The sequence below is a fragment of the Chiloscyllium punctatum genome, chromosome 20, assembly GCF_047496795.1.
Source record: "Chiloscyllium punctatum isolate Juve2018m chromosome 20, sChiPun1.3, whole genome shotgun sequence".
In the NCBI taxonomy this organism is placed as follows: Eukaryota; Metazoa; Chordata; class Chondrichthyes; order Orectolobiformes; family Hemiscylliidae; genus Chiloscyllium; species Chiloscyllium punctatum.
In genome coordinates, this window is record NC_092758.1 from 58,795,544 (window position 1) to 58,808,567 (window position 13,024).

At 38.7% G+C, this 13,024-nt stretch overlaps 1 protein-coding gene across 2 annotated transcripts in view; it reads left to right on the top strand.

Annotated features, from left to right (window-relative positions):
- Window positions 1–13,024, top strand: part of ablim3 (actin binding LIM protein family, member 3) — a 337,989-nt gene that overhangs the window by 284,367 nt on the left and 40,598 nt on the right. For both annotated transcript variants that reach the window (XR_011963504.1, XM_072590972.1), the window contains exons 14-15: window positions 262–315; window positions 12,896–13,015. Coding sequence is in view for 1 of the 2 variants with exons in the window: in XM_072590972.1 (XP_072447073.1) it covers window positions 262–315; window positions 12,896–13,015 (174 nt within the window). In the remaining variant the exon portion in view is untranslated. The remainder of the gene's footprint in view (window positions 1–261; window positions 316–12,895; window positions 13,016–13,024) is intronic.

A 13,024-nucleotide genomic window follows, 5' to 3' on the forward strand; every position in this document is an offset into this window, starting at 1 on the left:
GTTATCAGGTTCATGATTGATTTCAACTCCTGCAGCATGAAGCTGCAATTTAAACAATTATGTCACTGGACCAAGATAAATATTTTTATAGACTACTTGTATGCTGTTAAAATCCTATAATTAGCTCAAGCGTGCCTCTGTTGGTCAATGCAATTTCAGAATACTGTACTGTTTCAGCATGATTCACAATTTCAGTTTAATACATTTGCAGCTTATATTTATTGATAACTGCTATCCTTGCTTTCTTCTCTTTTCCTTTAGCAAGCGGAGAAATCACTAATATCTACAGGAAGCCCCCTATCTATAAGCGACATGGTACTATCAGCTTGACTCTTATACTTTTAACTCTTGCAATGTTTACATTTTTAATAAATGTGGGAGTAGAACTTGGCTTTACTTAGTACTGTGAAGCCCAGTTAAATCAAAGCTCGTGAGGTAAATTCAAATTTAAAATCTCATACAAATTTGAATTGATGCTGTGAGCTTGGTTGTACAATTTAAACTTGTAAAGTAAATTATTTAACAAATTGGTACTCCTTTCCCTTGACATTTAGAGTACTATTCAGAAGAAGTAAAACATCTAATTTGTATATCACACATTATAACAATAAGTCAGTATGTTATTTTTTAATTTGCTTTAACCCCTGTAGAAATACAATAAGTTTCAAATAAAATTGTGAATAATCCTTAGGTGTGATTTGTGATGTGCTGGTAACAAAACAAGTTGTTGGCACTGCCTGTCTTTGTGGTTGAATTGCCTAGTAATATATGAATCCTTGTTCTCTCTGTTGTCTTAAGCGTGATCTTAAAATGTTTTCCCCTCAAATTTCCCCATAAAAAGATTGACCCAGTGAATGACTATTTAAATCTACCTGTAATCCTTCTAGACAACGACATGTTATGTATGCAAGACAACATTTCCCCCCATCATCTTATAGATGGAGATCAACTCAAAACAGTCAATACAAAATATGTCCTGTATCGTTTCAACTCATTATGGATTTTATTTTCAATAATAGACTCTTTTAATGCAAATCCTTTCTTTGACCAATTAAAAACAGAAAATGCTGGAATGCTCTTCAGGCCAGGTAGCATTCAAGGAAAAACAAATAGTTAATGTTTCATCCCGATTACTTTTCATCAGAGTTACAGCACTTGATGGATTTTGCTCTTGCCTTTTTTTCCAATCTCGCATTGAAGAAAGGCAAGAGACAACTTGTGATTGAATAAAACAAAGAATTGTAGATACTGGAAATCTGAAACAAAAAACAAAACAAATTGCTAGGGAAGATCAGGCTTGGCAGCATCAACTTCATCGGTTCTGAGGAAAGGTCACTGGACTCAAAACGTTAACTTTGCTTTCTTCTCATTAGATGCTGCCAAACCTGACAAACGTCTCAAGCAACTTACTGTTTTTGGGATTTAATCCATTGCTTAAGTGTGTATCAGAAATATGTAGTTTAAAACAAAAATTCCTCCTCAACGAAATATCTGATAAGTTTTAAGGTATTATTTTGCTAGTACAACTTCATTTCAAAAGGTATACACAATGCGAGGAAAACCATTTTGTTTTGTGCTTTTCTGCAACTGGTATATAGCAAAAAGAAAACTTCTGTAGTTCATCCAGAAGACATGATGCAAAATAGAAATTAGTTTGTAAAATTTTATATCCTGCCTAGCCAGACAATGAAAGTGATGTTTTCTGTTCAACATATATTTTCTTATTTATCCTTTAACTTGTTCTCCTTATTCTGATATCTTCCTGTCTGCTAACCACACCTTGGCTCATCATTGTTCTGTAAGTAAAACTCTCTGCTTTAAAATTATACCTATTTGTTCAGTGTCTGAAATACATTGTGTCTTTTTTAAAAAAAATGAGAGCATCCATATCTATTCTGTTTTCTGAATCACAATTTTAACAAGAGTCCAACTCTAGTTGTGAAGGTGGTGTCAAGTTAACTATTGGGGATAGAACAATTAGAATCCTAGAATCCCTAGTGTGGAAACAGGCCATTAAACCCAACACATCCACATCGACCATCTGAGTATCCCACCCAGGCCAATCCCCCTACTACTTTACGTTACCCCTGACTAATATATCTAACCTACACATCCCTGAATACTGGGGGATTTAGCATGGCCAATTCACCTAACTGGCACATCTTTGACTGTGAGAGGAGACCAGAGCACCCAGAGGAAACTCTCACCGACATGAGGAGAATGTGTAAACTCCACACAGACAGTCGCCTAAGGCTCTAATCGAGCCCGGGTCCCTGGAGCTGTGAGGCAGCAGGGCTAACCACTGAGCCACCGTGCCACAATTGTGGCAGGAACTTGTTGCCAAAATGAGATTTTTCTATTAATTGCCCTTTGTGACTTCTCTGTAATATGCCTAAGATTGTTAATTGGGAAATAATATTTGCAACCTCAAATACATGCAACTATTTGTTTAATATTATGGCAGAATCCATTTTATATGCATGTTTTCAGACTTGTCCTTGTCAAGTCTCATTATAGTGGGGGATGTATTATCTGTAAAATGATAGTTGAGGCACCTATCACTTGTAAAGTTATGTTAGCAAGCAAGACTAAGATAATAGCTTGCTATGTTTGCATTACAAATAAACAAATGGACTATTAGTTTTAAATTCAATCTAGTATAATGAATAGTTGACCGTAAATTACAGAAAGAATAATGATCAAACATTTGTTACACTTCCAAAAGTGGTTGTGTAAAGTGTTAATTTTTAAAAATACTCATTCATGGGATCTGTGCATCAATGGAAAGGCCTTTTATTTACCCAGTCCCAATTGACCCTTGAACCAAGTGGCTGGTTAAGGCCATTTCAGAGATTATTTAGGAGTCAGTTACATTGCTAACACTCTGGAATCATATATAGGCCAGATGAGGTAAGAACAGTAGATTGCCTTCTCTAAAGGGCAATAATAAACAAGATGGTTAGTCATGACAATCAACAATGTTTCTATGGTTACCATTGGACCATTTTCATTTCAGACAGTTCTTGAATTCAAATGTCACAAAATGCCACAGTGGGATTTGCATCCAGGTCCCCAGAACTTTGGGCCGGGAGTCAGAATTCCTAGCTCATTGACATTGCCAGTTCACCAATACCTCCCACAATAAGTGTACAATAGCTATTTATGCTGTTTCTAGACTATATAAGTCCATGATTTGTAATTATGAGGTCCACTTAGCTCTAAATATTTTAATAATAGCAACACGACTTAAATGTGAGAGGATTATAGTAAAGCAATGGAAATGCTGAAACTCTGTAACAATTCTGATCTTCATGAATACCTGTCCACATAAAGTTTTTTTTTAATTCATTTAAGGGATATGTCCATTGTCGATATTGCCATCTCTAATTTCTCTTGAGAAGGTAATGATTAGTTACCTTCTTGAAGTGTTCATGCATGTACAAACACAGTGCTGTTGTGGAGGGAGTTCCAGGATCTTGGCCCATGATACTGACAAAGTGATGTTATATTTCAACGTCAAGGGAATGAATGGGTTAGTGGGGAACTGGCAGGTTTTATTGTTCCCATGTGTTTGGTGCCTTTGGCTTTCTAGGTGTTAGAGGTCACAGGAAGATACTGTCTTTGGAAAATTGGTGAATTTATGCATTGCATCTTGTAGCTGGTAAACACTGCCATAGCGCTTTGCTGTGGAGGAAGTGAATGTTTAAGTTATTAGTTGGGTGCCATTTAATAAGGCTGCTTTGTTCTGGATGGTGGCTGAAAAATGTGTTGCTGGAAAAGCACAGCAGGTCAGGCAGCATCCAAGGAGCAGGAGAATCGATGTTTCGGGCTTAAGCCCTTCTTCTGGAATCTGAAACATCGATTCTCCTGCTCCTTTGTTGCTGGAAAAGTGCAGCATTCCATTTTTCAGCTCTGATCTCCAGCATCTGCAGTCCTCATTTTCTCCTTGTTCTGAATGGTGTCATGTTTCTTGAATGTTGTTGGACCTGTACTCATCCAGGCAAGTGGGAAGTATTCAATCATCCTCCTGATTTCATGTTTGAAGTTGGTGGGTTATGGGGAGTCAGAATATTAAGTTACTCACCAGAGTTCCTAGCCTACCATCTGTTCTAATACTCAAGGTATTTACATGGGTGGTCCAGTTCAGTCAGTATTCTGTCCTAAATCCAAGGATATTGATTGTGGAAAATTCAGTGGTGGTCATGCTGTTACATGTGAAGGAAAGGTGGTTTGGTTATGTCTTGTTGGAGATGGTCAGTCCTGATTCCTGTGTGACACCAAATGTTACTTTCCACTTCTCTGCCCAAGCCTGGCTATTCTCCAGGTGTTGCTGCATATGCGTACGGACTGCTTCTATTTCTTAGACATTGTGAATAGTGGTGAACATTGTACAATCATCAATGAATCATCCCACCTTTTGACAAAAAAAAAGTAAAGAACTGTGGAGGCTGGAAATCAGAAACAAAAACAGAAATTTGGTGGGAAAACTCAACAGGTCTAGCAACACCTGTGGAGAGAAAGTAGAGTTAACATTTCAGGTCCAGTGACTCTTCTTCAGAACTCACCAATGACAGATGGATGGTCATTAATGAAGCAGCTGAAGAGGTCAGGTTTGGAACACTCCCCTCCTCAGGAACTCCTGCAGAGATGTCCTGGAACAGAGATCATTTATGACCAAGAAACACAACCTCTTCTTTTTTTTGCTGGATTTAACTCCAAGCAACAGAAATTTCTCCCTAATTTCCATTGACTTCAGTTTTACTATGGTAGATTGATGTAAGGAGACTGGAATTGAATGTAGTATTCCAAAAGAGTACCCTCAATCTTCAGCAAATTGATGGTAGGCATCATTGACAGCACTATCAAAAGGCATTTGTTCAACAATAACCTACCTCTTCAGTGACACTTGGTTTGGGTTCCATCTGGCACAATTAGCTTGTGATCTCAATACAACGTTGGTCCAAACATGAACAAAAGAGCTGAACTTAGAGGATGACTGCCATTGATATCAAAGCAGCATTTGACTAAGTGTTGCATCAAGCCAACATAAAATCTTGGGGATCAATTGGCCTTGCCAATGTCCTTTACAGCTGCAACAACTCCTATACTCAATATACTGATCAATAAAGACAAGCATACCAAATGTCGTCTTCACTACTTTGTTTACCTGTGATTCTAACTTCAAGGAACCATGAACCTGCACCCTAAGGTGTTTGGCAACACTCCCTTAGGCCCAACCATTAAGTGTCTTAGGTCCTGCCCTGGTTTGCCTTACCAAAATGCAACACCTCATATTTATCTAAATTAAACTCCATCTGTCACTCTTCAGTCCATTGGCCCATCTGATCAAGATCCCGTTGGACTTTGAGGTAACCCTCTTTGTTGTCCACTACACCACCAATTTTGGTGTCATCTGCAAACCTACTAACAATACCTCCTATGCTCAAATCCAAATCATTTGTATAAATGATGAAAAGCAGTGGAATCAGCACAGATCCTTGGGGTACACTGCTAGTCAAAGACCTCTAGTCAGAAAAGCAAAACTCTACCACCACCCTTTGCATCCTGACTTCAAGCCAATTTTGTATCCAAATGGCTAGCATTTCCTGGATTTCATGTGATCTAATCTTGTTAACCAGTCTACCATGTGGAACCTTGTCAAACACCTTTAAAGTCCACATAGACCATGTCCACCACTCTGCCTTCATTCTTCTTTGTCACTTTTTCAAAAAACTAGTTTAGATTGAATTTGAGGAAAACTATTTTACCCAGGGGAATGGGAATCTGGCAAGCACTGCCTGGGAGGGTGGTAGAGGCAGGAAACTCCCCAACCTTTAAAACATATGTGGATGAGCAATTGAAATGGTATAACGTTCAAGGTTTGGGCCATAGCCTTGAAGTTTCAAGTGCTGATAAGTGTAATTAGTACAGATAGGTCAGTAGAGACTCAATGGGCTGAAGGGCTTCTGTTCTGTATGACTTTATCACTCTGACTCTACTGCAACTGCCATATCCTCACACAGGAGGTGAAAGCTAGAACTGGGCCTCTGTTGGTTTTTTCGAGGTGGAGGAAGAAAGAGGAGATAATGGGTGGGGCCCTCTAGGCAGTCGTTACATTCAAAGGCTACATTGACACATGTCTCGACCACTTTACATACGACAGCATGTTGCCAAGCTTGAAGATAATCCTGCAGGACTATCAGCCTCCAGTCTCCTGTGAGGTTGGTGAAAGGAACCATGCAGAAACACATGGAACGCATGCTTCTTAGGGCCATGGTTAGATGTGGCACAGGGAATCAGGTACAGAGGCATTCATATTTTCAGCCATTGCTGGTTTCCAGTGGGTGAACAGTGCAGTCTATTGTATCTACATAACAATCAGAATGCCCAATCTCTGGTAAATGAGGTGATCTCCAGTCACCCCCTTTCTAATTATAAGAAAATGAAACACTGTGTGGCAGCTGAAAGGCAGCATGTTGGTTGAAGATATTCCACAGGTTCAATGTCAGCGATCCCTCTCCCCCCTACTGGGGCATTAACACGATGACAGACATTAGCACAGTGCAATGAAGATATATTGAAAAAGGTGGTCATTTTGTACAATTATTAAACATTGTTATACCATCAGAACACATTTTTTTTTCCATCACCTTCTGACTTCATCGAGGTCCGAATGAAGTGACAAGGTTAGACCAGTGAGGCTGCTTTGAGTGTGATCTAACAGAGAGAAGATGGTGCTCTTTATCCTTGCAGAGCCTAAGAAATCATTGAGCTTTTTTCCTGCACTGCTTTCCAGTGACTCACTGGCACAGACCTGCGCTGTGATCACAGCTTGGCCTGGATGGGTCTGGTGAGATGGCGTCCTGGTATATCATCCAGGAATCAGATATCTCCTCTGTCCCCTACCTAGCAGCATCAGTGAGACTGAGCACCAATTTGGACTTCTTGGGAGACATCTGAGGTTCTAGGGATAGCCACCACAGGCTGTGGAGAGGTTCCTGGTTTGAAAGGAGCAAACTGGTGTCCAACTGGCCTTTAAAAATGGTGCCAAAGCCTTCAAGCACAGAAGGTCTCACCAGATTAGCACATAAAGCTCACACATCCACCTGACTAACTCATGCAACATCTCACTTGTATCAATAATGAACTGAAAGGAACATGATCGTGTGAGATAACATAATCACCTCAAGCACTGGGAGAGATCATGCTGATACTTTGGTTTAACTACAAAATGGAGCATCTCCTAGAACATATAACAATACTGGACAGGAACAGAACTTTGGCCCACCACATCTGTGCTGACCATGATGCCATTCTAAACTAATCTCATCTGCCTACACATGGTCAATTTTCCTCTCTTCCCTTCTGTTAATTTGGTAGTCTAAATGTCTCTTAAATGTTGCTGTTGTATCTGCTTCTATCACCTCCGTAGCTACACATTCCAAGCATTTAACACCCTCTGTTCATGACTCTTGCCTCACACATCTCCTTTAAACTTTCTCCCTTTGATTTTAAACCTATGCCCCCTACTGTGTGAGATTTCCACCCTGGAAAGAAGATTCTGACTATCCACCCTATTTATGCCTCTCATCATTTCATATACTTCTATCGGGTCACCCCTCAACCTCTAACACTGTAGCAATTCAAGTTTGTCCAAACTCTTCCTACAGTTAATACTCTCCAATATAGGCAACATCCTGGTAAACCTCTTCTGCACCCTGTCCAAAGCCTCCACAATATAATGTGGCAACCAGAACTGCACACAATGTTTCAAATGTGGCCTAACTAAAGTTTATACGCTGGCAACATAACTTGCCAACTTTTATGCTCCTTGCCATTATCAATGAAGGTGAACATGCTGTATGTCTTCTTTACCACCTTCTCCACTTGTTTTGCCACTTTCAGGGAGCAATGGGCTTGCACCCCAAGATGCCTCTATATCAATGCTCCTAAGGATCCTGTCACTTACTGTATACTTTTGCATTTGACCTTCCATGTCCAGATTAAACTCCATCTACTATTTTCCACCCAAATTTCCAACTGATCTGTGTCTTATTGTATACTTTGACAACCTTCTTCACTTTCTACAGCTCCACCAATTTTTGAGTCATCTGCACACTTCCTAATCAGACCACCTACATTTTCACCCAAATTATTTATATAAATTGCATACAACAGAGATCCCAGCATTGATCCTTTTGAAACTGGTCACCGACCTCCAGTCAGAAAAACACCCCTCCACAAGTACCTTCTGTCTTCTATGACCGAGCCAATTTTGTATTGAACTTACCAATCAACCATTGATCCCATGTGACTTCTTATTCTTGTCCAGCCTACCATGAGGGATCTTGTCAAATGCATTTCGACAACATCCACTACCATTTCTCATCAATCACCTTCATTTCTTCAAAAACATCAATCAAGTTTGTGAGACCAGACCTCCCCTACACAGCCATTGCTGACTATCCCTAATAAGTCTATTCTTTTCAAAGTGAAATCTAGGTTTTTGTCTGCATGCCACTGCTGCAGAAAACTCCTGTCTGTTATAAGTTCACTTTATCTCTCTTCTATTTTTCTGAGTAAGAATATGTTTTTACATTGGGTTTACTGGATCATCTTAATATTTACTCATTTACTTGTAAACCATTTAACAGCACTAGTTAGGGTTAAATGAAAAGCACTAAATGCCTTTTTATTATATTGCTGTGAGAACTCTATAGCTATCTCCTTTCACTCAACCAAGATGATATGGATCATTCTCTTCCCCGCAGGTACTGTTACTAAGCATCGATTGATAATTGTCTTAAAAGATGTTTGCCAGAAAAGCTCATTATTGTTAGCTCTTCAGGTTTTAACATCATCACTACTTTTAATCCTTTGTTTTTGAGGACAGGGTGGATTAACTATTCAAATGTGGGATTTTATTTTTTTTTTGTTTGAGTATTAGTGCACTAATATTGGAGATCCTAAAAATTTTAATTACACTTAATGACAAGTTAAGGGAGTACTATATATCTTCACTGATGAATGTTGCAAAATAATAATATTATACTAACACTTCAGAAATATTATTATCCAATATGACTCGAATCAGTTTGGTAGTAAGGAATTAGGGTTTCACTGAAATAAACATTAATAGAAAATAAAGGAAGCTTTCTGTTTTAAGTTTTGTTGATAGATGAGCAGAAGTAAATGCAAAACCAAATTTTTATGTAAGGACAACCCTTCCTATTCAGGGGAATTGAAAATTAAATTAATCCTCAAATCTCAAGTAACAAAGACCAAGGCTACACATATCCAGGTCATTTTGGAGGATATCTAGAAATAGACAAGGATGTAACCAATATAATGAGTTCCTCCAATACTTGTCCTCTTACTGGGGTTACATACAGCAATTTTAGATTAATTGTAAGAGAACATCATGTTGACAGAGACTACCATTTTTTTAAAAAATTCATGGTTTTAATATCTTGCTCTTGTTTTTGCTATGGTTTGTTTTGTGTTTTTAATACTGTTGGGGGATTGCAGCAAGAATGTACATGCGAATTGTATTAGCAATGTTGAAAGGATCGTATGATATGAGGAGAAGGTCACGTAACCACAGCTATTCCATTCTCCTTTAGATGTTTCCTCAGACAATGAGCAGTGATTTCTTTTCCTTTCCAATGTTTATCTGTATTTGCACAGGAAGACACTTGCTTATGTCGCACAGATGCGCACACATTGAACAGCCCTGCAATGAAACACACTATATCATTGCAGGGAAAAATACAAACAATCTCCCCAGATAGGAGCTGCTTCAATTTCTACATCAAACTGGTTTGTCTGGACTGCGTAATTCCAATTCTATTTCTTTTCCATTATCATAACTATCATTTTATGCTTTGATTGTTCATTTTACTGCAAATCTCTAAACCATTGGGAAATATATCTGACCTTATGGTATCCTGATATCTGTTACTAACTGGGCAGAGAAAGCAGCTTTGCTTGCCAAGTGAATACATTATCAGATCACTTTGAAAACCCTTAGCCCATTTGCTTAGTCCAATATTCTGATTAGCATATGGATCAATTACTTATGCCTGGACTTTCCATCCCTGGTCAGGTCCAAAGAAAAGGCATAGTCCTTGCTTCACACCAATATGACCATTAAAGATAGCTACATTAATGTCACATTTTTGTTTCAGTGGGGGTGGACAGGCAACAGGATAAGTCAGGGCAAGTACCATAGAAGTATGTAGGAGCTACCAGACATGGAGGCAGGCTGGGCACAATGCCAGCACCATTATACCAACTTTACGAATCAAGAATTCACTGTCCCTAAACAAACCCCATGCCCTATCCTTGCCAACCAGTATTACCTCCTGCTTCTCAACCCCCAATTGCACTTCATATCCTCCACACCAGCGTATGTCCCCATCTACCCCTTGGCCTTCATGCACGTCATGCCAAGTTAAGTCCCCCCAAATAGCCCCTATGTCCACACATTCCCCTAAGCTATGTTTTACCCCAATCCACCCACACTGGCCCCTCATCCTCCATGCCAAACTATACTGCTCTACCTACTCCACATCGTTCTTTTAGCCTCTATGGTAACAAGCTAATCCATGATCTTGATCCACTAGTCTTTGTGTTTATACTGACCATGCCAACTCAGAGTATCCATCATAGGCAGACGTTAGCACCCTTGCAAAGATGAGAAAAAGATAAAGTCCTTTTGGAAAAAAATATTAGTTATATTCCTTCAACTAAATAAAACATGACAAAAAAATTCCACTCAAGTGCACAATCTTTCTTAACCACAAGTATTGGAATGCATAGCCCTACATTAAACAATCTGTTACCATTCAGAGTTCTTAATTATAGTATGAGATGTCAGACAACCAGCTGTGAAATTAGTCATTCAGCACTTTTCCATTAATGAATGTCATCAGGCAGTGTGAAAAAGCAAGCATGCCAACCATTATTTTTCAATTATTTGAGGTGTAGAACTTTTAAATGCCTTGATAGCTTGCCATCTTCCTTTTATGAGTGCTGTTGACAGGTCGTTTGGGCAGGTTCTCTTGACAGGTACTGTGCCTCTACCAAAGGAGAGTATGATATACCAACCTGATTCCCTTGATGTTCTGAGTTCATTAGGCTAATTCAAATTCAAATACCATAGTCCTCCAAATAAAGAGACAGCCAAAACAAGTTTTCCAAGGGAGTACAGGGCTTCACTGGGGCTTTCCAAACAGGAGCTTGGATTCACCGAACTGATCGCCATGAGTTCCTACAGACACCACAATCTTGATCTAGTGGACCAACGGGACAACTGATTTTGTTCAAATGATGCTGCATAAAGTATCCTATTTCTAGTAAAAATACATCAAAAAGTAAATTGTTGGAATGTAGCTTTGCATGTACAATATATAATAGAGATTAATTTGACTGTGCTAACTGTGCAAGACAAGTTCAATTTAAGTTGAATTAATTGTACCATTGACTTCTGTTTTGTTATAGAAATAAATGTTTGATGATTAGAAATTAAAAGTGCATTGATGAAACTTTTCATCCAATTAGCAATACATTCTGAGTATATTACAAAGTCATGTTTATTCTGGATAACCTAGTGAAAGTAACTGTAATGCACATAATAATTTAACAGAGATGTAAAACTTTTCAGGATTTAGCATTTTTCAAATATTTGCCATTTTCCTTCCAGTCCAATCTATTCTTGGCTTGATTGGAGCAATTTGTACAATCTAGGTTTTACCACTGCCAAGGAATCTAGCTGACCAGCAATACAAACATTGTGGCCACCAGAACAGGTTATGAACTGAGATATGAACATGAGAGGCCTATCTTCTGATTTCCAAAAGCCTGACCGCTATAAATAAAGCATTAATCAGGATTGGAATGGAATATTCTCCAATTGATTGGATGAAAGCAGCTCCAACTACATTTTAAAAGCTCATCAATATCCAGGACACAAAAATATGTTGTTGATACACCTCAATGGCCTACACACAGTAACAGCAGTGGGCACAATCTACAAGGTGCAATGTAGCAACTTATCAAGCTCTTTTAATAGCATCTTCCAAACTCTGACTCAGCAACTCAAAGAGAAACAGATGCACATCCAGGAATATCATTGCCACAAGTTTTCTACCAAACCAACTCCTTGAGTTGAAACTATATCAACATTTTTCCACTGTCCCTGGATTAAAATCACGGAATATCTTCCCTCATAGATGTACTTACACTGCATGGACTAAAGTATTTCAAGAAGGTGGCTCACCGTCACCTGCTCATGCACATAAAGGGATGGGCAATAATGCAGGTCTCGCCAGTGATGCTTGGGTCTGGAGAACTAAGTTTTAAAAAGAAAGTGGAAAACAACATCCAAAATGTAATGTTTGTTTCATACTATTTCCACTTGTGTTGGGATCACTGCACTGCAGGCTTTCATTATCCCAGTATAAAAGAAAATGTAATTAAAATAAGTTTTATCTTGCCCATTTACCTATCTGGTAAAGCCTCTGCCCCTGGTGTGCCATTAAGTAGTTCATAGTTTGGATTGGAATATGTGCTGTGTTAGCTATTTATCTGAACAGGAAGTGTCCAGAATAATCCTTGATATAAGCAGAGCAAGATGAAAATCAGCCAGGTACAACTCGATTGCTTTTCAGTTTGTGTGTCAATGTAAGTGATAGTGAATCATAAATTAATTTGATCTGGACTTCAACGAAAGAGGAATGAGAAAAAAAATTAAAATATATTTTAAAATGTATACATGTAGACATAAATACATTCATTACTACATAATTTGCTGAAGCAAACAAAGTCTCATGAGGACTAGAATCATTTTCTGTACTGTGGTTTGTTCCCTTTTTTTTAGAATACGTATACATAGCAACGAAAAGCAAAACCAGTGAGGATATTGTTCAATCTGCAAGATATCCAGCAGCTTACTCTCCAGATATCTTCCAGCAGTCAGAGTCAGAATACTGGCCTTGCCCAGTTTCACCCAAAGGTAGGCCTA